Source organism: Nicotiana tabacum, chromosome 11 (genome assembly GCF_000715075.1).
Source record: "Nicotiana tabacum cultivar K326 chromosome 11, ASM71507v2, whole genome shotgun sequence".
Taxonomy (NCBI): domain Eukaryota; kingdom Viridiplantae; phylum Streptophyta; class Magnoliopsida; order Solanales; family Solanaceae; genus Nicotiana; species Nicotiana tabacum.
This window is the reverse complement of record NC_134090.1, coordinates 77,978,226-78,001,808: the sequence shown is the minus strand read 5'-3', so window position 1 is coordinate 78,001,808 and position 23,583 is coordinate 77,978,226. Positions and strand designations below refer to the sequence as shown.

At 36.9% G+C, this 23,583-nt stretch overlaps 2 protein-coding genes across 2 annotated transcripts; one reads left to right on the top strand and one right to left on the bottom strand.

The window, feature by feature from the left end:
- Positions 1–56: 56 nt before the first annotated feature.
- Positions 57–7,668, bottom strand: LOC107828504 (transcription factor GTE6). The gene is made up of 9 exons (XM_016655836.2): positions 7,330–7,668; positions 6,590–6,706; positions 5,316–5,531; positions 5,139–5,216; positions 4,459–4,683; positions 4,220–4,318; positions 3,987–4,045; positions 456–606; positions 57–364 (listed from the first exon to the last, which is right to left on the bottom strand). Exons 2-9 carry the CDS (start codon positions 6,704–6,706, stop codon positions 158–160), a joined length of 1,152 nt encoding a protein of 383 aa, XP_016511322.2. The 5' UTR covers positions 7,330–7,668; the 3' UTR covers positions 57–157.
- Positions 7,669–14,466: 6,798 nt separating this feature from the next.
- LOC142165908 (uncharacterized) lies at positions 14,467–18,404 on the top strand. The gene is made up of 5 exons (XM_075224295.1): positions 14,467–14,574; positions 14,632–14,980; positions 15,070–15,227; positions 17,470–17,952; positions 18,231–18,404. The coding sequence occupies exons 1-5, from the start codon at positions 14,467–14,469 to the stop codon at positions 18,402–18,404; spliced, it is 1,272 nt and encodes a 423-aa protein (XP_075080396.1).
- Positions 18,405–23,583: the final 5,179 nt, after the last annotated feature.

The following is a 23,583-nucleotide window of genomic DNA, read 5'->3' as shown; positions in this document are numbered from 1 at the left end:
ATTGGTTACTTCGACCTATCAAACACCAATCCTTTTCTCCTCCCGGGTCTGGAAAATTGTCAAAAACTTTTAGATTCAACGAAGATTAGTCAAATAAACCGTTCCTGATGACACATATGAACTGCATACCCATGTTGCAGCCATTTCATAGACAAATTCATTTAGAGGGCTTTTTATTTCGTTTCTTGGCATTCTTCACAAGAGCATCACAAATCTCCTTTTTTCTTTTGGAGGCAGCACTGATATTAGGATTTGTAACAGCTAGATTGACCGAGTTACTGTTGTCACCTTTGCTTGTAATCTTGCCCTGAACTTCTAATGCATCCTTGACGAAAAATTTTAGCCTCCACAATGTCAATTCACTCTGCAGAAACCACAAAAAGAACTTTTTAAAATATGCAAGAGCCGTATATAAGATTCTTGAAAAGGGGATATGATTAAAGTCTCGTGAAAACCTGAGCATCAATGTCAAGTTCCACCTCTTCTGCCGAGGCTGGAAATAGTGGATTATTTTGCGCTACTATCTCCAGCGCCTTACTAAGATCTTCAGGAGATAACTTCGTGAGAGCTATTCCTAGATTTCTCTTCTCCTCTATTGATATTTTTCTGAAGTTGCCATACACGAGGGAAAAAACAAAATGTTAAACTTGGCCACACAAGGAAACCAGTGTACAGAAAAAGATTTGAGCATGAAGAGAGCACTCCAGATGAATTGTGCCTAAAGACGAAATGTCTTTCTTTCCATTTTGGAGGTTATGTAGAACAGACATCCAGCACCAAACATCTCATGAATTCAAGATAGAGAGACAGATAAGTTGGTAAGATCAACCCAATGCTAATAAAAAAGAGATGCTAGAACCTTTCTACTGACCAAGAAAAAGACAACGAAAAGGTGAATTTAAACCAACATTCAAATTGGAAGAGGGGTTCACTCTTTACCAGAAAGTTAAGTTAGCAATTGGCCTCAAAGATGAAACAGTACTCAAACAAGATAAAAAGAATCAATCAGAATCCCATCTCAACAAGTCATTCAAGCTGTTGATCTGCAAATTCTGTTGCCAGCCCAAAACTACCTATTGTAAGTTCAGCACCAAGAGAAACATATCCAAGTTGACCGAGGAGAACTATATCATGTGCAGTCAGAAACAATCAGTTGGCACAAGAAGATTAACCTAAGCCCAATTCACAAATTAATACGAATTTATCAGTGTCAGCTTTAAACGAGATTCAAACAATTGTTGTACTTCACATCTCCCAGGAAGTTTCCACGAAAGTACTAGTGGAGCAACAAAGGCGAAAAGGAACCTGCACTAGAGAAGCCCCTGGCATCAAAGGATCAGTTTAGATGGCTAAAGAAGGAAAGATTATTGATAATACTGCAAGGGAGACGATTGCCATGCTTGCCTTGGTTTTGGCCACGCATAATAGGCTGGCCAGGCTTGTATGGTTTCGAAATTAATGAGGAATGCACTTATCATAAAATTACTGCATCTATTTCCATCTGTCAATTTCAGGAGCTTCTATACTTGCATACCCAGAAAAGTTCAAGATTTCAAATGAAATTCAAATTTAGTTAGTCCAGAATATAAGCAACTTGGCCCACTGGATAGCAAACAAGTCAAGGTGACCGTGTCTCACTCATACTGGATATATCTGGGAAAAATTAACCATTTTTTCTAAAATGAGACAGGTATACCTCTTATTGGTTTCCAAGTTTGGGAATCTCATGTTCTAACTGAGTACTTGTTACGTAGCTACTCCCAATGGAGTTTTATAACAAACTATACTGGATCTTCAGCTTAAAGACTTTTACCAATATTTTTCCTCTGCGTGATGCTATCACCGATGGCAGGGTGAGGTGTTGAGAACTATGGCTGGCTCAAGGGACTCTTATCCAGAACATAAGACTGTTATCTGTTTCCGGAATCATCGATTCAGTTTGCCCCTGATAGTAACCTTGCTCACACTAGCTTTTAGCAGTAAATTTTAGATGTAGCCTTGTACTCATGCAACTCATCTACTTTCAATGATGAGGTAACTCAATGCTTATCTTCATTGTTGAAAGGCTAAATACCTAGATAGCCCCTTAAAGTTGGCACTTGTCACTTAAACACTTCGACTTAATTACTGACCATCTGAATATTTTTGCGCGACAAAAGCGTGTTTTGTGAACACCTGTGTCCATAAGACCAAGCAAGTGAAACACCCTTGCGGTGACGCGTCTAATGAACCAATCATTGACTGCTACATGTAACTTTTTAAGGAAAAAGGAATACAACATTGAAAAGAAAACAGAAAATAGTTCCCCCCTTCCCTTCCCCCACCCCATTCTAATCTACACTCCCCAATTAGGATGCTGAATTGAGGGTTAATTTTTTTCGTAAATGCAATTTTTAATGCATAAAGAAGAAGACAAATACAAACATCTACCAGGGGATAAATGTCTGCAAGCTGCTAGTCTAAAATGCAGGTTTTGAATATGAAATTAGTGAATCCTTCAAAGATGTATGGTTGTACGAGTTTCCAGAGCACTTCTTTCTCATTTCACATCCCCTGCACTCACCCCACTGCCAGCTTCTTTTCAGTTTTTCTGGCAGCTTCTTCTCATAAAAGTGAGGAAGAAGAAGGTTCTCATTGAAGGAGGAAGGAGGTGGTTGAAATTGCCTTGATCACAAAATTTGTAGGGAATTCACAAAGCTTGAGGCATGTCAAAGACACTGTCCTTAAGGATAATTTTACCCGGTTTGGGTGTATCCCCGGGATTCAACAAGCTCTTCTAGAATAAAACTAGGAGCAGAAACTAACAAAGATTCATTCTTGGTAGAAAATCTAGCAGAAGGAAAGGAAAGTATATTTTCTGTATACCTCACAAAAGGAAAGAATGTGCATATATATATATAGAGAGAGAGGTGAATGGAATCAAGTGGTTATAATGAGTGAGTAACGGTCTAACGGTTACAAATATGGAATAATGACCCATTATTGTATGAAATATTTTATAACAAATAATTTGTATAACTTTGAATTCAATTTTGTCAAAATGAATCTGATTGTTGAATGCCAATATAATTATGAGATTTAAACATTATTCTCTTGACAAAATCAACTGACTAATTAATAGTCCTAACGGTATTGACGTTTCCGTAATGTTTCAAAACGTCACATCCATGGCTTTTATTATGTTGGTATTTCTTATTATTTTGAAAAGCCTTAATGGCTTCCACAATTTCTCATCATGGAAAAAGTGAACTTTTCTTCTCATTTTCTTTTATTATGCTGGGTTTTCTTTTGTTTAATCTTTGTTGTTTCTAGTCCTAGTTTATACTAGAAGAGCTTGTTCAATCCTTACGAAAACGCTTAATTTTATTCATCACTGTGTGGGTGAAATATCTTGTCCTTGACACCCCTCAAGCTAACTTTTATTCTCCATAACGAATTTTTTACCACAGAAATGACCCCCCCCCCCCAAAAAAAAAAAAAAGAACGAATAATTCTAAGTTATTCACGCACTCAAATGTAAGTGAAAAGCACATATTTTTCCATGTCAGCATGAGGTTTTTATTACATATATTTCTGTCGGGAAGAGGTGTTTAATTGGACACTCACAAAGTTAAAGTGTCTACTTGACAAATCGTGCTAACTACAAGGGGCTATCTAGGTATTTGGCCTATTTGGCATGTATGGGAACATGAGTTGGCTTAAGTTGAAATTTTCAAAAATAAGAGCCACTTAATCAGTTTGTATTAAATAGAAGAGACACCTAATCATGAAATGATAATTCGAAATTATATGCAAGAAACCTTCTACCAGGTTTTCTTTTTAGGGTCTGCCATATGTAACAAGATTAATTGTTGAAGCTATCATTCCAGACAAAACCTCAAATCCTGGGAAAGAAGTCAGGAGGCAGCAATCCTTAAAAAGAGAAAACAAATAGAGCAGATAAAAGGTAGCAATTATAGATTTGAATCTGAGTCATTGAGCCAAACCTGCATCTTGTGACCACCATCTCTCTGAGTTCCTCCAAGTGTGTATCAACTTCATAAAGCTGTGACAAAGTTGGGTAATTTCAGACTCGAAAATTCATAGGCCAGATCAAGCTCAAAAGAGAGATAGAGGAAATCGTTATGAATTTTCAAAGCTTAAAGCAAGATTTGAGGGAATTACTGAACCATCACTAGTTTTGAGCCAAAGTTAAGCTTCAAGAGTAGGTTTCTTTTACCTCGTTGCACAGATCCCTCGCCAATTTGGCATGAGCGGCCTCCTGAGCAAGCTGCATATTCAATTGAACTTCTGCTTCCTCCTCTTCTCGTCTTTTTTCCTGAAAATAAATGGATAGAGTTAAGAGATGATCATGCAACATTTACAGATAAGAATTTGGAATATTGCAATACAAAGATCATGATATTACGAAATTAAAGGGAGGCATAACAAAGAACTAATGTCCAAAGTAATAGTTACCTCCTCAGTAACTTTTGGCAGAAGTTGCAACCATTTCTCCTCAAATTTTTCCAATAATGTTTTCGCCATTCGATGAACATCACTCTTTTCATCATTGTACTTCATTGCATTCTTGAACACCAGTCTAACATCAGCAAAAATCTCTCTGACATGCTTATACCCGGCACCATCCCTGGCCTCCATTTGGTTCTTTATTGTACTGAAGTCCATGGGCCTATCAATAATCTGAAAGGCAGAAAATCAATTCAACTGCATTGTAAACCTTAAAAAGAAATGTAATTATTGCCATAAATGGATCCAGAAATTATAGAGACATGTACAAAAAGCAGGTAAGATAAGTTAGAACCATGTCCGAGACTTCCAAGAGAAATTCCCCCATCCCCAGCATTAAATTTAAAGCTTTGCCTAGCAAAGTAAGCACAACAACAACAACAACAACAACAATAAAAATATACCCAGTATGATCCCACAAGTAGGGAATGAAGAGGGTGGGGTATACGCAAACCTTACCCCCTATCTTTGTAAGGTAAAGAGGTTGTTTCCGATAGACCCATATTGTAGAAAGAATCAAAAAGGCTTTTAACTTATGTGGGTAAGAACATTAACTGAGAAATTCATATTGTAGAAAAGAATCAAAAAGGCTTTTAAGCTTAAAAAAAAACAGAACCAGAAAGTTTTACCTCATAATAGTCATGCAACCCAAGTCCTTCAACATCAACTGGCTGCATAAAAGGCCAAGCCCATTTGTGCTGAGTGATCTGGCACAATAAAGAACAGAAACATACTATTAGTATGAGGTATCAATCAAGACCTCAAAAGTTATCGATAGAATGGGAACTGCAGATATTAAGTATTGCCTGGCGCAAAATTGTGCCAAACTGGCGCATAAGCTCCTGCATCCTCTTAGCCGCAGCGGCCTCTCCACGTGATGCTTCTAGTTGTAGCTTCTTAAAGCCAGGAACATGTTTCTCCTTATCTTTGTACTTCCCTGAAGAAGTATTCTTTGAAGTGTTTGGTTGCTTTATGCTTGCGTTCAAGTAGAACTTCTCAACTTCATTCACTCTTTGTTCAAGCTGAAAGTTGCAGCAACTAGCAGTTAACACTTAACTCACAAAAAATATTATGGAAAGTGTTTTTATACAAGAAGCTAAAGTTATTGATGCACCATTGGATGATCTAAAGCTGCAGGGATTCTAAGCAAAACTTAAATAGTAGCAGTGGCAGAATTATTATCTGCTAATGATTTTCAGTAGACACGGTTGTCAAAAGAATGAACTAGAGAATTCATGAAAGCCAAAGTTTTGCAAATATTGGAGGTAATTAGAAGTTTGTAAAGGCATGTTTTTTACTAAGAACATTACAGAGGGATCATGGGCTATGACTTCTAGATAAGTACCATTTATGTGCACCAACAACAAGAACTGTTGTAAAAAGCAGCTTATTGTTCTCACTTACTATTTTTTTACTTTGTGTCCTTTCCATAAAATAAAGCTTTGAATTGATTCTATTGTGTTAGTAACTTATAGAACCCACATAACAAGCCTTGGAAGAGGTCTTGATGTCAAACCATATTCAATAAACTTATTTTTAAATGCCTAGTCATTTAAGACTCCCTTTGATAAAAATAAACACCTTCAAAGGCTCTTCAAGCTTACATAACTTTATACATCATAAATATGACACTCCATCAATACATAATAGAGTATGAATGACTCTGAAATTCTAGCAAATTCGTGAGCTGTAAGTTATCCCACATCGATTGTGGGATGTGGAATTGATCTCCTTATATGGTCTTAGGCAATCCTCACCTCATAAGCTATCTTTTGGGGTCGAGTTAGGGCCCGAGGTCCATTTTCTTTACATGGTTGATGAGCTGAGAATTTTACTCAGAGTCAATACATTCCCTGCTACCACGCCCAAAGAATATCTCAGCAGGAGGCATAATAGTGGACAGACAAGGAGAAATGAAAGTAAGCAACAATGTCTCAGGTACCACAAACAAATAAACAAAAGAGTAAAAGACACTGAATATCATGATTACTTATCCTACGTAGAAAACAGGAAGAAATAGAGAGATATGAGAATCGCAAAAGATAGAGGTTCTCACTTTTGTTCAAGAAATGATATGTACCTTATCGACTTTCATGACTAGCTCGTCAACACTGCATCTAAAACCATCCACTTCTGCAACATTACCTTGTGGTCCCACCTTTTCCAAATCCAAATTGGATGCATCTACACCTTCCATCTGATAAGAAAACAGAATTACAGTTTCTCGCAAACATCACAACTAACTTGCTAATTCCTTGAGCTAATAGGCAATAATAGCATTAAATTTTCAGAAACTTATCACATTTAGTACACAAGGTTGCAGATGCATGACAATTCAAAAGCAAGCAATTCACAATATTCCTGAAATCAATACTGTGTACATAATTTGCTACTTCGTCCCGATTTTAGGTCGTAGAGCACCAGAAGTGCATTCAATCAACCAACCAACAACGCTTTGATCCCCATAACCAGAAGTGCATTAGTTTTGAGTATTATAACGGAAACACACATGTTAAGCAACATATCCTTCAAAAGAAACACACACACACAAGCGCGCGCTAAGCAGCTGCATGTTACAAGTATATTGGTAACCGCGTACAGTCAAGAAACAGTATCCGGCGAACAGAGACACATTTAGCTGTACATATTTTGTAAAAGAACGAGAAAATATTGTGAATTTAGCTTCCGACGGACGACTTTTAGCATTTGAAGGACGATCATGAGTTGCAAATAAGTTAAATCCCCTAAACTATTCAGTTTAGTTCGCACTCGCACAAATTGGCGTACACCTGTGAATGATGCCGAATAGGAGAATTGTACCTTTTAAATACGGTAACCGTCGGTGTGGGCGGGCGGTGGAGTTGTTACGAGCTGAGAACGGCTGGAGGAGTGACGGCGCCGGCGAATGTAACGGTGGAATTAGAATGTCAATACTTCCTTGTTGCGGCGTTGCCGCACTGCAAGAGTTGTTAAAGTACATCTAACGACGACGCAAAACGGTACTTTCTTTTTTCTTCACTTTCCTTCTTTTCTCTTTCTTTGTCATCTTCAAGTTTGAAACCCCAAACCTTTTTAAAAGGTAATTTTGGCCCCCTAGCAAATTGTACTTGTAGCAATTAGCAGATTTCTATTTGGAAAGTTATTTACATATGGTCTTCCACATCAAAAATCTTGCCTACAACTGCACCTAATATGCACATCAAATGAGTAAGTGCGTGATTGTTTATTCTCTTAGGCATTGTTATCTGATCGAGGAAAAGAAAGGTAAACAAGCGCGATTATTTTCTTCATTCTTTTTTTTTTAATATCAAAATCCACGAGTCTAATATAGTTAATCTGTCTCCTCATCACATCATTTACATCAAGTCTCTGCTCTTTAACTGAAATTTACGAAGTTAATTTTCATAGGAATAACTTTCTTTTTTACTCAGAGATTGATGGAGTAATTGAGACTCAATAAGTTCAATACTAGATGCTCCATTAGGATCCAGTTTTTTAACTCCTTTAAACCTCTCAAGTCCCCCGATCCTTATGGCCTGCATTCATTCTTCTTCCAAAAATACTATCAATTGAGGGTAACAATGTCACCAATTTCTGCAACTCTGTTGTTGAGTCCTACAAGATGGATCCTAAAATGAACATTACTTTCCTGTATCTTATTCCCAAATGTGACAGTACTTTTATCCTCAAGAATTACAGACTCATTAGACTCAGTAACACCATGTACAAGGTTGTCATTAAAATTATTGTAAATAAAATCAAACTTTTTCTTCCTTCCATCACTGAACAAAGCCAAGCCAGCTTCTTTTTTAGCAGAAGAGTTGCCGATAATATCATCATTCTACCAGAGTATATCACTTATTTCAAGAAAATAAAGAAAAAGAATACTAACATGATTTTTAAAAATTAATCTTGAGAAGGCTTTTCATAAGTTAGAGTGATTATTCGTTAGGAAAACTCTTCACAACTTAAACGTCTCTAAGAATTCTAGCAGTTTTATTCTGTTATATATTTCCTCCAATTCCATTTTATTATTGTGAATAGAGGCAGGACTGATGTAACGACTCGGCCAGTCTTTTTGTGTATTTGAGTCGTGTTCTCCTATTTGATGCTCCCCGTATATGTATTTATTATTAGGTGACTTGCAGGGATGTTTGATTTGGTTTCAGGTAGGTTTTGGAATGAATTGGAACACTTAGTTCCATGGTTGGAAGCTTAAGTTATAAGAGTTGACCAAAGTTTGACTTTTGTATAAACGATCTCGGATTGGTGATTTTATTATTCCAATAAGTTCATGTAGTAATTTTGGACTTAGGTGTATGTCTGGATTTGGATTAGGAGGTTCCTAGATTGATTTGGCTCAAATTGGCGAAAGTTGAAAATTTGAAGGTATGGAAGGTTCATAGGTTTGACTGGGAGTTGATTTTAAGGTTATCGAGGTAAGATTGTTGTTCAGGGACTGGAAATAGGTTCGTTATATCATTTCAGACTTGTGTGTAAAATTTTGGGTTATTTCGAGTTGGTAAAACGTGGTTCGGCATGAGTTTTGAAAGTTGAAAGTTGATTAGTTCATTAAGCTTGAATTGAGGTACAATTTGTAGTTTTAATGTTGCCATGTGTGATTTGAGACCTCGAGTAGGTCTAATTATATTTTGAGACTGGTTGGTATAATTGGACGGGGTCCCTAGGGCTTCGGATGTGTTTCGAATGAATTCCAGATTATTTTGGAGCTAGTTGGCAGGTCTGGTGTTGGTGCATCGAATATGTGGACAAAAGGTTTGCAAATACGATGGAGCAGTGTGCATTTGAGAATGACGGCCTGGGGCTGGAAGTGCACAAATGTGCAGGGTCGGTGGCACCTGCGGAGTGAGCTTATGCGGGATTTGATCACACCTGTGAAGCCGTAGATATGAGTTGGGTGCACAGGTGTGAAAGTCGGGGTTCTTAGTGGGACTCGCAGAAGAGAGCTTTTTGTCGCAAAAGCGAGCTGGTACATGCAAATTGGAGTTTGCATAAACGAGAATCGCTAGGCAATGTGTTAATTTTGACTGTTTGGCTTATTTTATCATATTTTGAGATTAGAAGCTTGGATTGGGGTAATTTTTTAGGCGATTTTCACCCATTTGGATTGGATAAGCATTTTTGACTTGGATTTGATTATTATTCATGATTCTATCATTGATTTTGATTTTTTGTTGATAAAATCTAAGGGAGAAAATTGGGGGTTTTGTGAGAAGTTTTGGAGAATGAATATTTGATATTTGAACCGTGATTCGGAGTTGGATTTGGAGTGAAACTTGTATATTTGGACTCGTACTCAAATGGGTAATCGGGATTTCTAACTTTTGTTAGGTTCCGAAAAGTAGGTCCGGATTGACTTTTTGGTTGACGTTTTTTGATAAAGATTTGAGTTGTATTGCTTGAAATTGATAAAGATGAGTGAGCAGAGATATGAACTATGATAGATGTGCGCTCAAATAAAATTAGATACAATAAAAAAAGATCACCTTCGCCAAAATCTACAAGTAGCATGCGTTGAGGATAAAATGAGAGAAGGTCGCCTGAGATGATTTAGTCATGTGTTGCGTTGCCCTACAGATGTACCGGTCCATAGGTGGGAAATTATGATGAATGGCGGTGTTTAAAGGAGACGAGGTAGACCTAAAATTACATGAAAAGAAGTTATCTGGAAAAATCGATAATTCTTTTTTGAAATCAATGTATATTTAGCTAAAGATAGGACACAATGGAAGAAAAAGATCCATATAGGTGATACTTACTAGTTAGGAATAGCCTTTAAATTTTACTATTTTTTCTTTTATATATATATATATATATATATATATATATATATATATATATATATATATATATATATATATTCACTACAAACTCTTATTTTATTTTGGTTATATGAGTTTGAGTTTAAAGAAAAAAGTGAGGATTCATATTGTCTACCAACTTTGTTTGGGACTGAGTCATAGTTATTTTATTGTTGTATATTTGACAAAATTAAAAAATTAAATTCTTTTTGTTGGTGATCATTATAAGTCGAAGTCGCTCTATTGAAAGTGAGTAATCAAATTTTTCATTATTTTATTTTTATGGGCTTAGAGCCCATTTGGATTGACTAAAAGAAGTGTTTTTTTTAGCAAAAATAGCTTTTAAACCGGAAAAAAAAAATAATAAGTTGGGGTTGCCCAACTTAGAGACCGTTTGGATTGACTTAAAAAAATTGACTTTTAAGCAATATAGTTAAAAGCACTTTTTAAGTGTTAGAACTTATTTTACAAATAAGCAGTTACGTGTTTGGATAAAAATATTTAAGCTGAAAAAAGAGTTGTTGAAGTGTTTGGTAAATAAGTGCTCGTAAGCACTTTTTCTGTTAAAATGACTGAAATATCCTTAAAGCTGTAAAGTATGTTATTTTTGGAGAATTTCCTTTAAAAAATTTAGAAAAATTTATTTATGTTTAGATAATTTTTCATTTGAAGTTAGTATCTTTAGGGCTATATATTTGTTTCAACTTTTTCGAATATTTTTGTATTTTAGTCTGTGTACTAGGCAAACAGTTATGATATTGTTTGTTTGACAATATAAAAGAAACGCAACCATTCAAAATACAAAGATTTTCAAGAAAATAATTATTAGTAAATATACTATAAAACAAGGAGGAGTAAAATAAAAATGTGGTTCTGATTATTTACGTGACAAGGAATCATGAAAATAAAATCAGGGCATAAAAATTAAAGAATTTGGAAAAGCAATAGATATGAAAATAGGATATGACATGGAAATGGCATTAGAAATGGTTGACAAAAATGGAAACGGTGGAGGGAGAAAGAAGGAAAAGAACGTTTGGCTTTTGGCTTTGAAGGAATATTTGGGAAAATAAAAGACTAATAAGGATTAAAGAGTAAATTATATTGTCAAACCCAACTAGCTCTTAAGCTACAAAAAAAGTTGGGATTCCCTAACTTGTTGCTTTTTAGCTTGTTTGGGTTTAAACGCTGTTTTTAAAGTTACCAAACACTCCAACCAGTTAAATAGTGTTTTAAGCTGATTTGACTAACTTTTAAGCCAATCCAAACACCCTCTTATTGCTTTTAGCTTGTTTTAAGCAGTTTTTAACTTAATTTAAGCGCTCTTTAACTGATTTGACCGGCTTAAAAGCCAATTCAAACAACCTCTTAATCATTGTTTTTACTTACTCCTTTTTAGTTTTTTTTAAATGTACTTATAAATACCCAAGGCAAATTAGAAAGTCATGACAACTTTAGAATCATTATAAATCAGAAGTAAATAATAGTGCATCTTAACTTGTTAAAATCACATAAGCAAGAAAAACAAAGACCGGGGAAAAAAAAGGAAAGAGAGAGAAGAAAAAAGATCACAAACTCCGAAAGTGTATGGTAGCGTAAAAAATATAGTTAAAAAAGAGGAACTTACATAAACCACTACTTCTTAAGAGCTTTTAACAATTCGTAGATATATTTTATGTATTTACATTTCGTAGCTAATTTTAGATAATTTGTTGTATTTGAGTGTATTTGAATATACTGTTCAGCTGTATTTTTTTCGTGTGTATTTGAGTGTATTTGAATACAGTGTTAAGTTGTATTCCCCATTATTTGATGTCGCAAGGTTGAACATATTCGACTGTATTTGAATGTTACACTAAAAAGTGATGAAATAAAGAATACAATCAAATTCGATCAAATCTCCGGCGAAAATGCAAAATATACTGTATTTAAAAGGGAAGAGTATAATCAAACCCGATCGGATCTCCAACGAAATACAAAATACCACTGTATTTACACACAAAAAATGAAGCATACATTCAAATCATTTTTAAATACACTGTATTTACACTAAAAAGATAAAGAATACAATCAAATCTCGTCGGATTTTAGGCGAAAATACAAAACACAATTTAGATCTCTGACGAAATACAAAATACACTTTAGATCTCCAACGAGATACAAAACACACTGTATTTATACAATAATTTTCTGACATGAAAGGTAATGGAGAAGAAAGAGACGGCTCCTTTTTCCGGCGTGAAAAGCAGTAGTAGAGGAATAAGTTTTTGGCCAGACGAATGTATTCAGATGTGAGATATAAAGAAGGAGAAGAAGCCATGGATTCCAACATCTCCATCAAATCCAGATCAGGTGACGCCTCCGATCTTCCTCCTCCATTATTTTGTCGCCAGTAATGGATTGATCGCAACTTCGTGCTTTCAGATCTGTATCTGACAGTGGGTAGCGACAGTATTTAAGTGTGATTTGCAGTGAAGGGAGTAGTGGTTTTGCTGTCTCCACCCGTCTCTCTCTTCTGTGATGGTGAAGAACCAGAAGAAGGAGGGAGATAGAGTGGTTGATGGCGGAGACCGAGTTGGACAACGGCTGGCCGAGGGAGAAGAGATGGGGAAAAAGGAGAGAGGGTTGAGGGAAAAGAGAGAGGGGGTTGAGGGAAAAGATTTATATAGTGAAATAACTCTATATATTTGGTATAGCTATGATGGGTTAATTGAAAATTCATTGTAACTATGAAAAGTAATTGAATTTAAAAGTACTTATAATTCATACATAACTCTTAGAATTAACTATGGCAGGTAAATTTTCCTAAAAGAACATAGTTGTTAAAGTTATGTGCCTTTTTGTATTTTGATGATCTAACAAACTTCATATGAGAACCAGATTGGGAACCCAATACACATCCTCAAAGTGCTCAAGAACAACATGCCTCATGTCTGGCACGAGTTCCAACATGTTCAGTCAAATAAACGACAAAGGGAATAGAGGGCCATCCGTTTCTCTGGTGATAGTATAAGTCAATTCCCTACAACTGTTAAAGTCGATGCATTGTTTCTCTGCACAGGCAACAATGCAATAATCATTTTATGGAGCATGTCTTGTACCAGATAATTGCATACATCATCCCAATGACCTCACTTATATATTACCAACATGAGGCAAGGTAAATACACCACTTGCAAACCCTAAATCATTAAGTCTCTCTCAAGTGTGATGTCGCTTTTCAATTGACTAAAAGGCTTGAAGAACAAAGTAGCAACAGAACGAAGGACCAGATCCCAACACTGAGTTTATCACATGTCCTTAGTATTGTTGTATATTTGATAGTGTTGTGTACTTATAATTCCTACTCAACTTAATTAGAAGCATTCTGTAGGACATTGTTTGTAAAACCATAAACTTTGTGTTTGTGTTTGGCTAGAGTTAGTCAAAGTTTGAGCTTTGTAATAGAGTTATTACAAGTAGGTGAGGGATTAAGAGGTTAATTCATATATTACAATAGGTTATAATCTAAAGTTTGCTCGGTTAGTGAAGTTGAAATCGTACAAGTGTAGGTCGTGGTTTTTAATCTCGTGAGTTGGGAGTTTTTCATGTAAAATACTGTTGTGTCATTTACTTACTGTTGTATGTGTATGTTCTGTGGGAACTGATAGAGAACCAGGTTCTTTATACAGTTTTACTCTAAGTTTACATCAATTGGTATCAAAGCAGATTATTTCTATAAGGCTAACACCTAGAAAGGATCCACATGACTGTTCCACCAAACTTTGAAGAAGGTCAATCAACCTACAAAACACCAAGATTCAATGGACAATACGACGGATGGTGGAAGACAAGGATGCATGATTTTATCATGGATGAAAATTCAGAGCTTTGGGATGTCATCTGCGATGGACCCTTCGTCCCCATGAAGACCATTGGCGAGCCAGCAGTGATAGTTCCAAAGACGGGGAAGAAGTATAATGATGTCGATCACAAATCTATAGAGAAAAACTATTGAGCAAAGAAGATCCTCGTCTGTGGTATTGGACCAGATAAGTATAATAGAATTTCTGCTTGTCAATCTGCCAAGGAGATTTGGGAGGCTCTCCAAACTACACATGAAGGAACAACTCAAGTCAAGCAGTCAAAGATCGACATGTTTACTACTGGGTATGAACTCTTCAGGATGAAGGATGATGAGTCCATTCAGGACATGTATACTCGATTCACCTCCATCGTCAATGGGCTCCACTCTATAGGAGAGGTCATTCCAAGGAACAAACTTATCAGGAAAATACTCAGTGTATTACTCGGTTCTTAGGAAAGCAAAGTCAATGCTACCACAGAAGCAAAAGATTTGCAAAAGCTGACCATTGACGAACTCATTGGAAATTTGAAGACCTATGAAATGAAGAAAATGAAGGACCATGAAATAAGAGAACCCAAAAGGGAAAAGAACCTGGTCCTCAAGGTAGACAATAATGATTCAAGTGGTGAGGATGGTGACATGGCCTATTTGACAAGGAGATTTCAGAAAATGGTTCGTAGAAATAGAGACATTCTGAAAAGGGCAGCTCAAGCAGATCAAAAGGCTATGACTTGTGTCATAAATACGGGAAACCAGGACATTTCATTAAAGATTGTCCTCTTCACAAGCAAGACTAGTACAAGTACAACACAGACAAAACAACCAAGAGGAACCCTGTTCTTGACAGAAAATTCAATAGAAAAGATATTGCTGACAATATTGTGATACAAGCTCTTGATGCATGGTATGACTCCTCCAGTGAATATGAGGGAAATGATGAACAAAGGGACACCTCTATGATGGAGGTTGAAATCGAATCAGCTGAATATGACTCTATTTTTGCCCTAATGGCAAAATCTGACGAGGGAAAAGATGATGATGGTGATGAGGTAAAATTTCTAGACGTTCAAAGAAATTTGAAGTCTTATTCCCAAAAGAATCTTGTATACTTAGCTAATATTCTGATTGATGCTTATCATAATCTTATCAATGATAAAAATGTATTAACTGTGGAACTAGGAGAGGTAGAACATGAGAGAGATGATTTGGTAGTCGTAGTGGTTGATTTAAAAGAAAGCATTGAGAATTTAAAGAAATAAAAGGATGCTCTAACTGAGAAAATTGAAAACGTAGAGCATGAGAGAGATGACTTGTTGGTAGTAGTTGTGGATCTAAAAGAAAATGTAGAAGAATTAAAAAGAGAAAATAGTTCTGGAAACACTTTAAAATGTAAGGAAGTGGCAAGTGAGGCACACCTTAAACTCGAAAATGAGCTTAAAATAGTGAAATTGAGTATGTGTGCTGAACTTGAAAGAAATAGACAACTTCAGAAAGATCTAGGCAGGATTAAACGTGACCTAGATAAATCTCTAAAGTGGACCTGATCCTCTGATACAATCACTGCAATGTATAACAGTAAGGAATTTTTACCTCTTATAGCAAAAGTTAATACCTTATTTATTTTAAATAAATACCATTTAAAAAATTATATTCTATAGATACCTTTTAAGGTTTATAGAAAAATATTTAATTTTGGTTACCACCTAGCCTTAAGCCACTAAATACGCTAATCAGTTACACTATTTTCTTTCTCTCTCTACTTTGATATATCCCATTCTCGTCCCCCATCCCATTAAAATTTCCGATCTCCTCCTCCTTCCACCGGATTTGTGTAAAGCCCACTTCAAAAATTGCTCCGGCTCCCGCATTCGACGACTGCAACGGCATATTCCTACAGTATGTTTTCACTTCCGGATCCAAAATCAAACCCTCCGACCCTAAAAATCAACCCTACAAGTTTCAGTCCATTTTAAGCATAATAAACAACGGGCTTGACAAACTAAAGTTATGGAGAGTCTTTGTTGGGTTTCAACACGATGAGTTTTTGGTCTCTGCTTCTAATGTTGTTATTGTTGATGGGTCTTTTATTCCTGTTAATATATGTCAAGGCTTGTCATTGTCGTTTTCCTTCCCATTCTCCTCCTAAACTCGTTCCTCACTGTTGTATAAGCTGGCTCCACTAGCCTCGTGAATATCGTCCCTGCCAATTGAAAAAATTGAGATATGGATATTGTAGGATGATTTTCTGTTAATATATATCAATGTATTTTATATGTCAATGTATTTTCATGTATTTTATTGTATTCATTGTCTTTTTTTCATTGTAATTCAATGTATCTCGTCGTATTCCATGTATTTCATTGTATTCACTATTTTTTTCTCATTATATTTCAGTGTATTCCATTGTATTCTATGTATTTCATTGTATTCATTGTCTCGCTATATGCCATGAATGTATTCATAAGTTTTTTTTAATTAATATAATTTATGTATTCATATGTATTATATAATTTCTCTGAAGATTGCTATGTTTTTGGGGTATTTTCGGTTGAGAATCTTTTTTATAACTGAAAATACAAAATTTGTGTATTATAATTGAGTTTGTTGAGTTATATTAGGAGTCTATTATGTTAATTGATTCACTTTCCCTTTTAAAAATAGTGTAATCCCCTATTTCACGCCGTGAATACAGTCGAATACAAGAATCTGTCCAGCTGTAATCCCATATTTCACTCCATGAATACAGTCGAATACACTCGAATATAACAACTGATTAGCTGGATTTCCCTGATTCACGCCTATTTTTGCTACTGTATTCATGAATACAATAGCTTAAATACATTAAATACATCTTATAACCACATAAAAGGTATCTGTAATCCGTAATATATCAAATAGTATCTATAGATGGCTAATTACTACTAAAAGATAGTGCTTTATGAAAATTTTCCTAAAAGTAATGGGGGAAACAGGTAGGGAATTAGACTCCAAAAGGAAAAGGCTACTTACAACCCACATAGCAAGTATGTTACTGTCCCTGGTAACTGGCTTTGCGCTTACTGTGGTAACACTGAACACTTTAAAAAATCTTGTAAAGCTAGATTTCAGTCCCAACAGAAAAATAAAGTTTTTGTTGAAAAAGTACCTACTGTTAAGGAATTTGGTCCCTCAAATAAAAAAAATGTGTGATGCATACCTGGACAAGAAGAAGTTTAATTCGCCATTTTCCTCACTATAAGGGACCCAAACTTATTTGGGTTCCTAAGTCTAATATCTGATTTCCTTGTGCAGGGAGCAGTGAAAGGAAGCATCCAAAGTTGGTATATGGATTATGACTACTCTAAGCATATGACTAGAAGCACTGATTATTTCCTTTCACTCAAATCCCTACAAGGTGGGAGTGTGTCCTTTGGCAATAGCAAAAAAGGATACATTCTAGGAGTAAGAAGAGTTAGGAAGACACTCACTCACTCAATTGAGAATGTGTACTATGTGAATGGCCTGAAATACAGCCTACTAAGTGTCTCTCAAATCTGCGACAAAGGAAACAAAGTTGAATTCTTATCAAAGACTTGCACAATCACCAATCTTGTGACTGGTGAAGTGGTTCTGATGGCAAAAAGATTCAAAAATATCTACATTTCTAATTTTGAGTCTTTGACCAGTGGGGATCTTACATATTTGAGTGTTGTTGATGATGATGCTGAGTTGTGGCATAGAAGATTGGGACATGCAAGCTTTTCATTGCTGAACAAGCGGGTTAAGAAGGACCTGGTTTGTGGGCTGCCTGTCAAGGTTCAAGGATCACAAGGTGTGTGATGCATGTGTAAGAGGAAAGCAAGTCAGGTCATCCTTCAAGCCAAAAAAGGAAGTAAGCACCTCAAGGCCACTTGATCTCCTTCATGTGGATTTTTGTGAACCTATGAGGGTGCCTAGTAGAGGAGGAAAGAAGTATATTTTTGTCATAGTTGATGACTACTCCATATTCATATGTACCTTGTTCCTTAGAACCAAGGATGAAACTTTTCTAGTTTTTGCTGCCTTTGAAGCAGATTCAAGTAAAGATGAGCTATAATGTTGTAAGCATAAGATCTGATCATGACACAGAGTTTGATAATGCAAAATTCAACGAATTCTTTGCTGAAAATGGTATAAGTCATAATTTTTCAGCTCCCATAACACCCCCAAAAAATGGTGTTGTGGAAAGGAAAAATAGGAGCTCTTGAAAACATGGCAAGGAAGATGCCAATTGACAGTGGTGTACCAAAATTTTTTTGGGCGGAGGCAGTCAACACTGCTTGCTATTTAATAAACAGGTACATGATCAAGTCCCCTTTAAACAAGACCCCATATGAATTGCTAAACGGGAGGAAACCCAAGCTAACTCACTTGAGAATGTTTGGTTGCAAATGTTTCGCCCTCAATAATGGTAAGGAAGCGTTGGGAAAATTTGATGCCAAAAGTGATGAAGGAATCTTTCTTGGATATTCATCACAAAGTAAAGCATACAAGGTCTACAATAAAAGGACTCAATGTGTTGAAGAAAACATGCATGTAATCTTTAATGAATCACATCACTTATATGGAAAAGATTCACATGATAAGATTGATCAAGACGATGAGCGGTCAGAAGTTCCTGGAGAAGTTATTGATATGGCAAATGGAAAGGCTGATATGATGAGTCAAGTCAAGGAGTCTAACGAAGAAGATGCAGTAGAACCTCCATTAGATACAAAAGAATCTGGTTCCTTCATTACAACAACTGAAGCAGAAAACAAAGTTGGTGATGTCGTGCAAGGAACTCTCGATGCCTAGCAAAGAAGTGGCACTCACTCTTCCATTGATGCTAGCACTAGATCATATTCAGAGGAACGAGGGTCTTCTCACAATGAGATTTAGGTGTCCAACTGGAAGCATAAAAGTTCACATCCTCTCCAAATTGCGATCACTCCTCCTAATTTAAGGATTTAAACCAGATCAAAGACAAGAAGATCTTTTGCCTTCTCAGCTTTCCTTTCTCAAATTGAGCCCAAAAATATCAAAGAAGCATTGAAAGATGCTGACTGGATTAATGTTATGCAAGATGAACTCCATCAATTTGAGATAAACAATGTACGACACCTGATTCCTCGACCCTCAGACAGAACTGTTATAGGAACCAGGTGGGTGTTCAGAAACAAGCTTGATAAGTTTGGGAATACAACAAGGAACAAGGCTAGGTTAGTAGTTCAAGGCTATAATCAAGAAGAAGATATTGACTATGGTGATACTTTTGCTCAAGTTGCTCGAATGGAAGCTATCAGAATTCTCATTGCCTTTGCCTCTCATATGAAATTCAAATTGTTCCAAATGAATGTCAAAAATACATTTCTGAATGAGTATTTAAAGGAAGAAGTCTTTGTCAAACAACCACCTGGTTTTGAGTGTCATGAGCATCCTAAACATGTATTCAAACTTGACAAGGCATTATATGGGTTAAAACATGCCCCTTATACATGGTATGAAAGGTTGTCCAGGTTCCTTATGAAAAATGGCTTTAAAAGAGAAAAAATTAACATCACTCTATTTTTGAAGAAACGATGGAGGAACCTGTTGATTGTGCAAGTTTATGTTGACGACATCATCTTTGGTGCAACAAATTATTCCTTGTGTGAGGAGTTTTCCAAGCTTATGGGAAGTGAGTTTGAGATGAGCATGATGCGAGAACTAAACTATTTCTTAGGTCTGCAAGTTAAGCAAACCTCTAAGGGAACGATGATAAGTCAGCAACAGTATATTAAAGAGCTCCTGAAGAGATTTAATATGGAAAGTTCAAAAATCATCGATACTCCTATTTCCACTGCCACTCGTCTGGACATGGATGCACCTGGTTCTCATATGAATGAAACCATGTACAGAAGTATCATTAGTTTACTCTTGTATCTCACAACTAGTAGAGATATTGTGTTAAGTGTAGGATTATGTGATAGATTCCAATCAAGTTCAAAGGAATCTCATGAGAAAGCTGCTAAGAGGATTCTAAAGTATCTTAAAGGAACACAGGACCTGGTCCTCTACTATCATTCAGAAGACAATTTCGACTTAATTGGATATGTTGATGCTGATTATGTTGGTTACTTAGTGGATAGAAAGAGCACATCTGGCATGGCGCATTTTTTTCGGGTCATGCTTGATTTATGAGGTACAAAAAAACAAAACTCTATGGCTCTTTCTACTACAAAAGCTGAATATGTGGTAGATGCCTCCTGTTATGCTCAACTGTTGTGGATCAAGCAACAATTGGAGGATTTTAGTGTGTTTTCTGATTGTGTGCCATTACTGTGTGACAATATAAAAGCTCTCAACATGTAAAAGAACCCAATCCAGCATAAGAGAAAAAACACATTGATATGCGACATCATTTTCTCAAGGATAATGTTGAAAAGAGTCTCATCTGCATGAATTCGCAAAAGAGAGACCATGTAGCTGATGTCTTCACCAAAGCATTGAGCAGAGAGCACTTTGAAAATAGTCGACTGGCATTGGGGCTGATAAAATCAAACTGAGCACCAGGTCCCTTAATGATTGGCTATGAAAAAATGAACATAGAAACTACTAAGAAGTGTTTTCTCGCAATTTCTAACTCATCTCTACACATTAGAGGTAAACACGCTTGGCAAATGCAGAGCAAACAAGCAGCTAATAATATTGCATTTTGGTAAAATGATGAGGCTCACATTTACAAAACTTGGGTAAGGAACCTGGTTCCCTTGACTCAGGTTAGTAGTTCCTTTGACACTCATGCACATTTTAAACGACTATAAAAGTGCCATGTCATTAAATCTTTCCGCCTATCTCTCTCTCCCTCTCTCTCATCCTTTTAAAACCTAAACGTCACACTCGTTACAAATCCACCCGTCTACCCAGTCCATTGCACCCATTTGTAACTGGTCCCTCACCCCCTCTAAATAACCCCAAAAGACGTCCTTTTCACAACTATCCACATCAAAGCCATCAAACTTCCTTTTTCTCTCAAAAAATCCTCTCTTTCTCATGTCCATACTTCCAAAAGTTCACTATGTCCTAGAATCCAGCGGTTTCCAACGTTACCAGCGTCACTCCCACTGTGTCTTCGTCTCACGAAGCATTGAAGCGTGAGTCTGAGTACCAACTGTCACCTAGTAAAAACCCCAACTCAGACCAACAACCACCCACTATTTCTTCTCCAACCCCATTGAGTTCTGGTTTTCACCGTAGTCGTACAACTCTCAAACCCCCAACAGATTTGTCGCTACAACCTCTGCTTTGCCGAAAAAATGGCAGACGACAAAATGTTGGACGAAGAAGAGGGACAAGATGCCTCAAGTAAGCAGGTTGGGGATGTCTATGCAGCCCAATAAGATGTTGTTGGCAGTGGTGAAGTATCAGAAGTGCCTGCTCCAAGTTTTGATCTGAATGTTGCCTCTCCAATAGGTAATGCTCCTCCTGCATCTTCTGATTCTACTTTGGGTGCGAGTGAGAGAGCAACTATAGAGAATATTCTACTGATTGCTACCGATGGAGGGTTGGTTGGAGGGTATGAGTGTGGTATTGTGACCGCTGGGTCTCAGGGGGAAGGAGAAGGACATGGAGTTGAAGGTGGGGAACTAGTGCCTCCTGAAAACATGGTGCAAGTCAGTAATATAGGGGAAACAACAGCGGCACATGCTCCCTCTGCCCAAGAAGATCGCTCTACTCCTACTTGGGATGAAACCCCATGCTCCTTAAAGGAGCCCCAAGTCAGTACTGACCCTGCTTATTCTCCTCACTTTGATGCAGTGTCATTGGACTTTATTATTCCTGAAATAAGACCCTTGTCTGAAGAGGAAAATGAAAATAATAAGAAAGACTATCATAATGTGATTATGGCAAGTTTTATTGTTGCTAGAAGTGGTAGGGCAGTTCCCAAAGAGCACATTCTTAAAAGACCCACTACCAGGCAGCAGAAGAAAGAAGTTTTCAGAGTGCTTTGAAGAGAAACAAAGAGGAAAAGGAAAGAAGGAGGTTGGTAAAAGGTGGAAAGCTGGTTAGTGAGGAGGATGTGCCTCCAGCAAATATTGTGAATGTTGATGATGAAAGGGTGAGTGATGAACCTGCTTCCTTAACTCGTAAATCCTATAAGAAATATATGACTACAAAGCCTAGGAGAGGATCGTATGTGAACGCCGTGGAGTTTGATGAAGAGAAGAGTGTTGAAGGAGAGGAGTCTGGTGAGAAGTCTGAAAAGAAGGAGAAAGGTGTGAAGAAGTCTTTGAAGAGGAAGGCAAGTGACAAAGAGGAACTTGGTTCCTCCAAGAAACCCAAAGTGGATGTGTCTGAACTTGAGAGAAGAGAAAACTTTAAGAAGTAAAGGGTGCTATGGGGCAGAGAATTTGACGTTCACATTCTTGAAATGTCAGACATGAGACAACTATTTGTAATCTGCGAGTTTCAAAAGTGGACTCATATGTTTACCATTCAGAGTCCCAAGGTTTATGAAGAGGAGGTTTGCAGTTTCTACGCAGATTTGCTTATTGTGGAAGACGACAACATCTGTTTGAAAGTTAATGGAGTAGACTTTGTGATGGACGAGGTTGTTCTAGGAAGTATCTTGGGTGTGACCACCGAAGGGCTCTCATCTGTTGAAGGGACCTGTTCCCCTAACTTTAGAAAGGTCATTCTAAAAAATCAGGTTATTCAGTAAAGGGAACAGGTACACAAGAAGCCCCTCATTCTACAGTATCAACTTATGTTTGAAATAGTGAAAAAGGTCTTGCTTCCATGCATAGAAAGGCGTTCCATTTCTTCAAAAGCAGACGTGTTCCTCATGGAGGCTCTGGATGCATACACCACTATCAATCTGCCTAGTATCATGATTAAACATATGAAAAAGGTGGCAGGTTTCAAGGATGGGAACCACGGTTTGCCTTATGGGTTCTTGTTCACTCGCGTATTTGAATTCTTCAAAGTCCCTTTGGGAAGAGCAACAGTCAGAACTCGAAAGCAAACTTTCTCGAAGTCAACCTTGGAGGAATGTGAGTGTATTGACAAGAAAAGGGTGTTGACAAAAATTCTACCATTTCTCAGTTAATTGATGCTCAGAATGTTGATAACGAGAAAATTAGGAGGCTGAAGGCTAGGAATGTCATTCTTGAGGGGCAGCTCAGTCAAGCTAAGGAGGCACTTGGTTCCAGCAATGCCCAAGGCACAGAGGTTGTCCACTTGACTACTGAAAATGCAGACCTGAGGAAACAGCAGCTGATACACGAGCAATGATCTACAAATGCTCGAGTGGACATTCTTCTCAAAACCCTTGCCTCCTCATCCTTCCCTCCCTCTTCCAGTGCCCCTTAAATAGTTCCCTTCTTAGTGTCTTGTTTGAATGTTGTGTGTCTTAACCCAGTGTTA